This window comes from Rhinoderma darwinii, chromosome 2 (assembly GCF_050947455.1).
Source record: "Rhinoderma darwinii isolate aRhiDar2 chromosome 2, aRhiDar2.hap1, whole genome shotgun sequence".
Lineage (NCBI taxonomy): Eukaryota > Metazoa > Chordata > Amphibia > Anura > Rhinodermatidae > Rhinoderma > Rhinoderma darwinii.
This window is the reverse complement of record NC_134688.1, coordinates 207,277,518-207,289,291: the sequence shown is the minus strand read 5'-3', so window position 1 is coordinate 207,289,291 and position 11,774 is coordinate 207,277,518. Positions and strand designations below refer to the sequence as shown.

Sequence of the window (11,774 nt, the reverse complement as noted above, 5' to 3'; positions counted from 1 at the left end):
CGGACCACAAGAATCCCACCTATCTCCAGACGGCCCAAAGGCTGAATCCTCGTCAGGCCAGGTGGTCACTGTTCTATACCAGGTTCCAGTTTGAACTCCGTTATCGCCCGGCTGACAAAAGTGTGAGGGCCGATGCATTGTCCAGGTCTTTCGAGACAGAAGACACCATGGAAATTCCACAGAACATTATAGATCCGTCTTGAATTGTCTCTGTCAACCCCCTGCAAGTTGGGGACATTCCTCCAGGGACGACTTTTGTGCGCCTGGCTGACAGTGGGAGAATCCTCCACTGGGGTCACTCCTCTAGACTGGCAGGTCACGCGGGGTGCCGTAACACCCGAGATCTGACTGCCTGTCATTTTTGGTAGCCCACGCTGGCCAAGGACATTATGGACTTTGTTTCTTCCTGCTCAGTGTGTGCAGCTAACAAAGTCGCTCACTCCAGACCTGCTAGCCTGCTCCAGCCATTGCCTGTGCCAGATGCTCCCTGGCAACATATAGCTATGGACTTTATCACTGACCTGTCTCTCTCTGCTGGATGCAGTACTGTCTGGGTGGTGGTGGATCGATTTTCGAAGATGGCCCACTTCGTTCCTCTGACCGGTCTTCCTTCTGCTCAACTGGCCAAGCTTTTCATCCAACACATCTTGCGCCTGCACGGCTTGCCGCAGCATATTGTGTCTGATCGGGGGGTTCAGTTCACCTCGAAGTTCTGGAGCGCCCTCTGCGGACTCCTAGGTGTAAGTTGGACTTTTCCTCTGCCTACCATCCTCAGTCCAATGGTTAGGTCGGGAGGATCAATCAGATCTTGTACAACTACCTACGCCACTTCATCTCCAAGCATACATGATGACTGGGTGCAGTTGCTCCCGTGGGCTGAATTCTCATACAATAATCACACCAGCGAGTCCACAAGGAATACATCGTTGTTTATTGTCTGTGGCCAACACCCACTAATTCCTCGCCCTGTGCCTGATACGTCCGAGGTACCAGCAGCTGACACTGCTTTTAGGGACTTTCTGCAGATCTGGCAGCAGACTCAATCCTACATCCTGCTGGCGGTCGACCGCATGAAACGGAAGGCGGACACAAGGAGAGGAGAACCTCCTCAGTTTCTCCCTGGCACAAAGGTCTGGCTGTCCTCCAGGAATATTCGACTGCGGGTGCCATCATACAAATTTGCTCCCAGGTTCCTCGGACCCTTCGAGATCCTACAGCAGATCAACCCTGTCGCCAACAAGCTTTGGCTGCCTCCTACCCTCAAGATCCCCAACTCCTTCCATGTCTCCCTCCTGAAGCCGGTGGTTCTGAACCGCTTTACCAAGACTCCTAGCCCTGCGGTTGCCTCCAGCGGTCCTTCAGACACCTTCGAGGTTAGGGAGATACTAGACATTAAAAAAGTAAGAGGAAGAACGTTTTATTTAGTAGATTGGAAGGGGTTTGGTCAAGAAGAGAGGTCCTGGGAGCCAGAAGAGAATCTCAATGCTCCTACCCTCATTAAGAGGTTTCTCTCTCGTTCTGGTCCCAAGAGGAGGGGGCGCAAGGGGGGGATCCTGTAACGTCGCTGACCACGAACTCAATCCATCCAGTCGACGCCCTTCTCTCCAGAGATGTCTGCACATATGGCCGTCCTGTTCCACAGTGACCACCAGGGTGCGCTCGCGAGATCAGTCCAGACTTAGGAAGCCAAAGCGCACACAGGTGGGAGATTGAGCTGATTGCTCCCAGAGCACCCCGGGCTATAAGAAGGGCCTAGCCCCTTCCTCCCATGCCTGAGCGTCGTTGTCGTACCCAAAGTTTGTCTATGCAAATGGTCTCCTAGTGCCTTCCAGTTCCTAGTGTTTCCCGTACGTGTATCCTGTATCCCGTGCTATCCTGGCCAAGTGCCGTGCTGAGCTGTAGTCATGCTGTGCTGCATACCACGCCTGTCCTACTACACCACGCCTGACGTCTGCCTGCTGCCTAGTCCCAGAAAGTCTGCCTTGCTACTGTCCGAGCTGCCACAGGTATCCTATACGAACTATAGACTGTTACCCGCGCCCTGTTGGCCAGCTGCCATTCCGCCAAGGTGGTACGGCCCAGTGGGTCCACGAACCCAACGTGACAATTCGGACATTGTGATTAAGTCTTAGTTGTCTTTTTTCCAAACTATATACCCCAAAACTGTACACAATAGTCCACATACAGTCTGACTAGTGATTTATAAAGTAGCATAGCTATGCTCTTGTCATGTGCATCTATGCCCCTTTTAATGCATGCCATGATCTTGGCACAAGTTTATATAATCTTGGAAAACACCCTAGACTAGCCTTAGGGTATGTTCACACAGCTAATTTTCGGTCGTTTTTCGGGCCATAAACGGCTGAGAAATCAGAAGCAGAACGCCTCCAAACATCTGCCCATTGATTTCAATGGGAAAAAACGGCGTTCTGTTCTGACGGGGCATTTTCTTACCCGTCCGTTTCGAAAAACAGCCATGTTAGAAAACACCCACGAAAAAGAAGTGATGTCACTTCTTGAAACATTTTTGGAGCAGTTTTTCATTGACGCTATAGAAAAACAGCTCCAAAAACGGCCGTAAAAAACGCAAGTTTGCTTAAAAAACGGCTGAAATCAGGAGCTGTTTTCCCTTGAAAACAGATCCGTATTTTCAGACGTTTTTTTATTAAGCGTGTGAAAATACCTTTACAAGTAATATGTGTTCCTATTTCCAGATTACCTGGAGTAGATCAGTAATTATTAAACATTCATGTTTGGAGTGTGGACTCTTTGTTAATGATTTATTTAAAGTGCTTATTTAAGACATCTGCTATGCAGAGTTTGGGTTAGAAAAACAAATTTTAAAAACTCAAATAGGGCCTTCTCAGTTAATAGCGAGGAGTCCTTCATCAATAAACCTCATCAATTAGCAGGAGCGAAGAGCATGTCTCTCTCTGAAGGACCCAGCACCTCCATCCATTACATGGACAGCATGTTGACAATATTGGGCACATTGAGAGTATCAGCAGCAGCAGCACCACCACACCCTGTGATCGGCTTATTGTTGGGGGGGGGGGGCCTTTCTAACACAAAGAGATTATCCAAAGTAGACAGTCACTTTAAGGCATGAGGTATACACATCTATCTATCTCGTACTTACTTCTTCGTATTCCATTTGAAAAATGTGACGTTATGTGAACATCATATCATGCACACATATGTATGTAAATGTTCTGGAAGTTCTCTAGACTGCACTTTGACCGTGAGGAAATTTTTTGAGTTTCCTGTTGATAATCTCTTTGAGGTATTGAGTACATGATAATAAAACAGACTTTGGGTTTAGTGGCCCCATTCGGTCAATGTGACAACCAGCAACATGTTAGGAAAACATCAAACCACTGATTAAAATGTAGACCGTCAGTAGCATACTTTAACGTAATTACACCGACTTCAAATGTGAATTCTGAGAATAAAAGTTGACGTATAACCATTTCACAGACATATCCATCCACTATGATACCATTGTTCTCCACACTCATTACAAATGGCAAATGTCATCATTTCCTCATCAGGATTCCCAGAGCGTACCCAGCCAGGTAAAAAGAGTGTTCCTCTGGAAATCATGGTAACAGTACAATTAAACCTTTCACATTTCCTACATTTAATTTTACTAGTCTGCACCCCATCAACACGCTGGGGAAGCTGATGCTCCTGAACACCTTCCTGAGTGTAGCTAGCTCTGAGGTCTCGGAGCTCCTCACTTGCCATGTCCATAGCAGTCATTCCAGCAAATGTCTTGGGGCTTAGAGTTCCAGAATAAATAAGCTTTTTCAAATGCAAATTTTTGGGATTTTTCAGATTGGAAATTTTACTACGTATGCAGCTTCTGTACTTCTTTTCATTTCCAGCATACAGAACATAGATGCTTTCCTCAAGCTCAGTTACATACTCCTGAGCTTTATCTTGGCACTGTGAAGGATCATCCAAGGCTTGATACAAAAGTTCTTTGCATTTTATTCTCAAACCCTCAACACGTATTTTTTGTTGATCTTCTCCTGTACTGAGCTGGTTGCCGCGTGCCGCTTGTGAACTTGACATTTCATTTTGGTTTTTGTTTTCAGCGTCAGTAGAGGAACGACTACCACTTGTACTCTCCAGATCTGACGCGCTTTGAGTTTGCGTCATAGTTGTAACAGCTGCATTGTCAGACCTTTCTTGTTCTCCTGTAAACTTCTCCTGAACTGTACTGGAATGGAGGCAGTCATCTTTGTACAAGAGTTTCCATTTGGAGAGTAAGCACTTTGCTTTCTTTTTCAGAGCTCCTGGCGGACAGCTTTTAAGTACTCTGTACACAACTCTGACGGCATCAGTCTGCTGTAGGTTTGCACAGTTGACTTTTGCTGCTTCAAAGTAAGAGAGGTGGTGTGCAATGTCTTCATATCTTCTGTCATTTATAAGACTCTCCACTTGTAAAGCTCTGAAGGTCAGCTCCTTTATACCCTCAATGTCTAACATTCCTACGGTTGATAATCACAAAAAAAAATCTGTCACAAGAAATCGCTAGTAGAGGCCAAATATTACTACATACCATGTAGACTTCAAGCAATAAGCATTTTAATGAAACTAGATACTAGAATCTTAAATGAATTGAACTCATCAGACCCTTACCCAACTTGTATGAGACAGATTTACTATTCTGCCGTACATGCTGTGTGCCAGATTTATTATCTGTTTTAGAAACTTTTTTCGCACCCGCAGCAAAGGGTTGTGGCTTAAAGGGGTTGTCCGAGATACCATCATATTTTCAAAAACCCCTTTAATGCATGTAATTTATAAATGTAAATACATTTGTACTATATTTACATTTTCCAAAGTGGCTCCGTTTCCAGATCCTGCCGTGGTGAACTTGACGGGTGACGTCACTCTCTGCACGGGCTCTGCCGCTTTGTTGATCTTTAATTCTTTGCCGGGTATACGACACATCACTTGTGATGTGGTGTATATCGGCTCGTTCTGTTGTAAGGCGCATGGGCGGCCCTTGCTGTTATCTCGAGAACAGCAGGGACCGCGAGAACAGCAGTGACAGCGCATGCGCGTTACGGGCTGTGAAGCAGAACAAGCCGATCTACACCACGTGACAAGTGACGTGTCGTATACCCGGCAAAGAATTCAAGATCAACAAAGCGGCCAGTGCAGAGAGTGACGTCACCCGTCAAGTTCCCCACGGCAGGATCTGGAAACGGGGCCACTTTGGAAAATGTAAGTATATTACAAATGTATTTACATTTATAAATTACGTGCATTATAGGTGTTTTTGAAAATATGATGGTATCTCGGACAATCCCTTTAACGAGAAACAAGTGTGGTCTAGTGAAAACGGGCAAGGTTTAAAATGCGGCACCGAGCACCAATTTCGGAGCAAAAAACTGGCATAAAGTAAGCCAACTAATAGGTGGTATAAGGAAAAGTGTAAAATGTCTAGCAAGATGTGCCAAATTTATTATGCACCACTTAAATTTTGCACATTTTCTGGCTGCCTTGTCTAGTACTGTCTAAAACTTACACAGTATTAGTAAAACTGCCTAAATATTTAGTTGTTTGAGTAGCTGTCACCTTCAGTGAATCTTAGGCTGGGTTCACACGACCTATTTTCTGGCATAAACGAGGCGTATTATGCCTCAATTTACGCCTGAAAATAAGGCTACAATACGTCTGCAAACATCTGCCCATTCATTTGAATGGGTTTGCCGACGTACTGTGCAGACGACCTGTTATTTACGCGTTGTCGTTTGACAGCTGTCAAACAACGACGCGTAAAATGACTGCCTCGGCAAAGAAGTGCAGGGCACTTCTTTGGACATAATTTGAGCCGTTTTTCATTGAATTCAATGAAGAACAGCTCTAAATTACGGCCGTCAATGACGCCTCGCAAAATGCGCGGACGAGCAATTACGTCTGAAATTACGTAGCTGTTTTCTCCTGAAAACAGCTCCGTAATTTCAGACGTAAATGCAGTTTACGTGTGCACATACCCTAAAAGTGTAGCTAAACGTTTGACAAACTTCTGACGTGTCAGAAGTGATCAAAAAGTTGTATGTGCCTTAAAATACAAGCCCTTTCACCGCTTCATTGACAGAAAAATAAAAAAGTTATGGTTTTTGGAAGACGAGGAGGAAAAAAAACGAAAATTAAAAAAATGAGAAATGGTGGCGGAAAGGGGTGAATTACTGTAAATGCAGGTCCTCAATATATGTTAAAGTGTAGCTAAATGTTTGACAAACTTCTGACATGTCAGAAGTTTTGATTGGTGGGGGTCCGAGCACTGAGACCCCCACCAATCACTAGAACAAAGCATTTTTCACAGTGTTTCGCTGCGTTTCTTACAGCTGTTTTTGGAGCTGTTTTCTATAGAGTCTATGAAAAACGGCTCCAAAAACGCGGCCGTTTTTCAAAACGCCCGTGTAAAATAACAACCCGTCGGAACAGAACGCCGTTTTTCCCATTGAAATCAATGGGCAGATGTTTGGAGGCGAAAACAGCTCCTGCTGCTTCAGCTGCTTCATTCTAGCGATTGGTGGAGGTCTCAGTGCTCGGACCCCCACCAATCCAAACTTCTGACATGTCACTATGACATGTAAAAAGTTTGTCAAACGTTTAGCTACACTTTAAATTGATTCAGTTGTCTAATGAACATTATATGTCAAAGTAAAATTCTTTCACCAGCAGAGGGAGGTATTTTACAAAAAAATGAATGGACTGTCAGGCTGGGTTCACACGACCTATTTTCAGACATAAACGAGGCGTATTATGCCTCGTTTTACGTCTGAAAATAGGGCTACAATACGTCGGCAAACATCTGCCCATTCATCTGAATGGGTTTGCCGACGTACTGTGCAGACAACCTGTCATTTACGCGTCGTCGCTTGACAGCTGTCAAACGACGACGCGTAAAAATACAGCCTCGTCAAAGAAGTGCAGGACACTTTCAGACGTAATTTGAGCCGTTCTTCATTGAACTCAATGAAGCACAGCTCAAAATTTACGGCTGTCAGAGAAGCCTCGCAAAATGCGAGGAGGAGGAATTACGGCTGAAACGAGGCAGCTATTTTCTCCTGAAAACAGTCTGTCTTTTCAGACGTAAAAGCCTCTCATCGTGTGAACATACCCTTACTTTGACTGGATCTGTCCAAATTAAGTGTTGTAATGGTTTGTAAGGAAAATAATATTTGCGACATGTACAATCCTTCAGCCTAAACTTTTTTGCATGGTTTGTCCAAGGATGTGTACAAGCAGGAATACTAAAGGGAACCTGTGACATGGAGCATATTGTTATATCTGCGGGAAGAATGTTATGGAGCTGAGCAGAATGATAAATAGCCCCTTGAAGGCGGTGTACAACTTTGAAAAAAATAAAATAAATTAACTTATTAAGAAAAATGTGTACCAGTGTGATTGGTGTAACTTTGTAATTACTTTTTATCAAAAAATATTTTTACTTTTTCAGATACCGCTGCTTTGTTTTCGGTATAAACAGCATCTGTATCGTGCACTCTGTGAATCCGTCAGGTCAGCGGGACTGACGGGTTCAGTGACAGCGGGTCCTGAACTAAGATGTGATCGATAACAGCTTGATCCTGCGTGTTAGAGACACGCAGGACCCGCTGTCACTGAACCCGTTAGTGCCGCTGACCTGACGGATTCAGGTCTCAGCAAGATACAGCTGCTCTGTATACAGAATATAAAGCAGCTGTATCTGAAAAAGTAAAAATTATTTTTAATAAAGAGTAATTACAAAGTTGCACCAATCACACTGATACATTGTTTTATTTATTTTAAAAAAAAAATGTTTTCAAAGGTGTACATAACCTTTAATGACAGGCCAATTTTCGTTTTTAGCTCCCCGCCCTCCAAAAGCCATAATTATTTTTATTTTTCCGTTAACTAAGCTGTATGATGGCTTGTTTTTTGTGAGACAAGTTGTAGTTTTTCATGGCCCCATTATTAATGTACAATATATTATAATGGGAAACTGAAAAAAAAAAAATCTTTGTAGGGTGAAATGGGCAAAAAACAGCAATTTGCTGTGATTATGAAAATTCGGGCAAAAAAACGTAACAATAACCACAACAAAAACTACTCATGTAAATACACCCTAAGGCCGGATTCACACGAGCGTGTGCGTTTGGCACGCGCAAAAGGTACATAACAGCTCCGTGTGTCAGCAGTGTATGATGTGTGGCTGCGTGATTTTCGCTCAGCCGCCATCATTATGACACTCTGTATGTTTTTACTGCTCATGCACGAATCACGCGCATCCCATAGAAGTGCTTCCGCGTGCTGCGCGTGATTTTCACGCACCCATTGACTTCATGCGCGAGAAATGCTCAAATATAGGACATGTCGTGAGTTTTACATAGCGGACCCACGCTGCGTAAAAATCACTGACTGTCTGAACGGCCCCATTGACGAACATAGGTCCGTGCGATGCGTGTGAAAATCACGCGCGTTGCACGGACGTATATCACGTTCGTCTGAATAAGCCCTTATGCCGAGTTCAGATGTAGCAGATTACAGTACAATACATGTGAATGGGATTTTCACAACCACATCCAGATGTAGCGTAAATATCAGTGCGGAATTTATAGCATGCTGCAGATTTTCAAAACGACAGCATGTCAATTTTCACTGATTTTCACAGTGGATTTCATCCCTTCAATGTATGGGGTGAAATCCGCGGTGAATCTGCAGCAAAATTCACATGTAACACATGCAGATTTTGCCCCAAAACCGCAGCAGATTTGCAGCAAAATCCACTGCAGATTTTTTCCGCTTAGGGTATGTTCACACGCACTATTTTCAGACGTAATTCGGGTGTTTTACGCCTCGAATTACGTCTGAAAAAAAGGGCTCCAATACGTCGGCAAACATCTGCCCATTACTTTCAAAGGGCTTTACGATGTACTGTGCCGACAACCTGTCATTTTACGCGTCGCTGTCAAAAGACGGCGCGTAAAATTACAGCCTCGTCAAAAGAAGTGCAGGACACTTCTTGGGACGTAAATGGAGCAGTTTTTCCATTGACTCCAATGAAGAACAGCTCCAAATTACGGCTGTAAAAGACGCGGCGAAAAACGCGAGTACATGCAATTACGTCTGAAATTACGGAGCAGTTTTCTCCTGAAAACAGCTCCGTAATTTCAGACGTAATTGCAGTTATCGTGTGCACATACCCTGAAGCAGTTTTCCCATCATGCCATAAATGTCTGATTTACTAAATTTATGGGACTATATATCTTTCCAGAAAAGCTATAGAAATAAAGGGGTTGGCTCATCATAGACGTTGGTGGTATATCAATAGGATATGCCACTAATGTCCAATTCAACTGCTATAAACCCCACTGATCGGCAGAAGACAGTGGAAGGAAAACGCTGCACCTTTTAGGAGTCAGTTCCCACTGAGTTTCTTGCTGCTCATTTTCACGCAGAGACTGCCTCACAATCAGCGCCAAGACACGTCCCAAACCTCTCCCCATTGATTTCAATGGGAGGCAGAGGCGTTTCTTTTTCTCAAGAGGCTTTTGGCCACTTGTGGAAAAAAAAGCGGCATGCTCTTTTTATGAGCGGTTCCACCTGACCTCCCATCGAAATCAATGGGAGGCAGAAAAATCCTGCAGCATTCGTTTGGAGCATTTTTTTTGGGCAAAAAAAAAAAAAAAATGTAAATTCCTGCAGGAATTTTGAGTCCGTTTTTTTCAGCCTGTCAAAAAACAATTTGGTACTGTAAGGGTATGTTCACACACTTAACAAAAAATGTCTGAAAATACGGAGCTGTTTTCAAGGGAAAACAGCCCCTGATTTTCAGACGTTTTTTAAGCAACTCGCGTTTTTCGCTGCGTTTTTTACGGCCGTTTTTGGAGCTGTTTTCATTGGAGTCTATGAGAAAACGGCTCCAAAAACATCCCAAGAAGTGTCCTGCACTTCTTTTGAAGAGGCTGTAATTTTACGAGCCGTCTTTTGACAGCGACGCATAAAATGACAGGTCGTCGGCACAGAACATCGTAAAGCCCATTGAAAGTAATGGGTAGATGTTTGCCGACGTATTGGAGGCGTTTTTTCAGACGTAATTCCTGAAGGAATTTTGAGACCGATTTTTTCTGCCTTACAAAAAACGCTGTGTGAACATACCCTTTTCGGCTGTTTACGGCCCGAAAAACCGGATGCAGAACGCCTCCAAACATCTGCCCATTGATTTCAATGGGAAAAACGGCGTTCCGTCCCGACGGGCCGTTTTGAAAAACGGCCACGTAAAAAAACGGCCGCGAAAAAGAAGTGCAGGTCACTTCTTGGGATGTTTTTCGAGCCGTTTTACATAAGCTATTGAAAACAGCTCCAAAAACGTCTGTGAAAAACGCAAGTGGCTTAAAAAACATCTGAAAATCAGGAGCTGTGGGGGCATTATACTTTTTATGAGGAATTTTTTTATGATGGGGTGGGGCACTGACAGATAATTTTGCACAGGGTGCCATCTATCCTAGGGCTGATCCTGTTGGGATTAGTCATCAATGTATTGATCGGTGGAGGTCCAACATTGTTTACATAGGCACAGCAGATCACCCATACAGGCATCTGTGCCCGCTACTGCAGCCAGTCTCGTTCATGTGAATGGGATGATTTGCAGTACTGGGCACAGCTACTTTTATGAGCGGCTTGAGAGGACATCACCACTGCCCCTTAGGTCTTATTCAGACGAACGGGATATACATCCGTGCAACGGACCTATATTAGTCTATGGGGCAGTGCAGACATGTGCGTGATTTTTACTCAGCGTGAGTCCGCTGAAAAAGTCACGACATGTCCGTTCTTTGGGCGTTTTTCGCGCATCACGCACCCATTGAAGTTAATGGGTGCGTGAAAACCACGCATGTCACACGGAAGCTCTTCCGTGCGACCAACATGATTCGCGCAACAGCTGTGAAAAGGATGAATGAAAACAGAAAAGCACCACGTGCTTTTCTGTTTACAAACATTCAAACGGAGTGTCATAATGATGGCAGCTGCGCGAAAAGCACGCAGCCGCGCATCATACGGGGCTGTCACACGGAGCTGTCAAGTGCCTTTTACGCGCGTAAAACGCCGCGTGCAAAACGCACACGCTCGTGTGAATCCGGCCTTATTGTGCTGATTGGTGGGGGACCCGGAGGTCGGACCCCACTAATGAAACATTGATAACCTAAGGAGATGTGATAACCCCTTTAAGGTGTCCAAAATCTCCATACCATAAACTGTATCAGGAATAAATGGCAAGATATTGAAGTGCATTTATATTGTGAGTGATTTTAAGCTTCCTACAATCAACCTGTCCGTAGAGGATCATGACATTTTAATAATACAGGTCTCTGCACTAGGCACAGCGGCGCAAGAAAAAGACGCACTTCCTGTGACTAGAAGCCACGCCCATAAACGCTATTATTACCTGGTATAATCGGGGTACACTGAGATTATTCGATCGTTCCCCTCCTGCAGGATGACGTCATATGAGCAGCCGCCACTTCGCTGCCGGCAACCAATGGGAATTTAACCCGCCCCCTCTAGTGATCGGCAAGTACATTGCCCAATCAGAGTCTGAATAACTTTCCTTTGCCTTTTTAGAAGACGATCTGGGAAGAAAATCACTTCATAGAAATGTCGCTGCCACTAATATATGTTTACCGCTTGTTGTAAAAGCCTGCATGCAAATGACCACTGTGCCGCCTCGTGTGCAGAACGCTATTGTTTAATGAATGTTAACCTTTTCA

At 44.4% G+C, this 11,774-nt stretch overlaps 1 protein-coding gene across 1 annotated transcript; it reads right to left on the bottom strand.

Annotated features, from left to right (window-relative positions):
* Window positions 1–2,759: 2,759 nt before the first annotated feature.
* TCEANC (transcription elongation factor A N-terminal and central domain containing) lies at window positions 2,760–11,523 on the bottom strand. Its single transcript, XM_075850361.1, has 2 exons — window positions 11,453–11,523; window positions 2,760–4,496 (listed from the first exon to the last, which is right to left on the bottom strand). Exon 2 carries the CDS (start codon window positions 4,492–4,494, stop codon window positions 3,472–3,474), a length of 1,023 nt encoding a protein of 340 aa, XP_075706476.1. The 5' UTR covers window positions 4,495–4,496; window positions 11,453–11,523; the 3' UTR covers window positions 2,760–3,471.
* Between the last annotated feature and the right edge of the window lie 251 nt (window positions 11,524–11,774).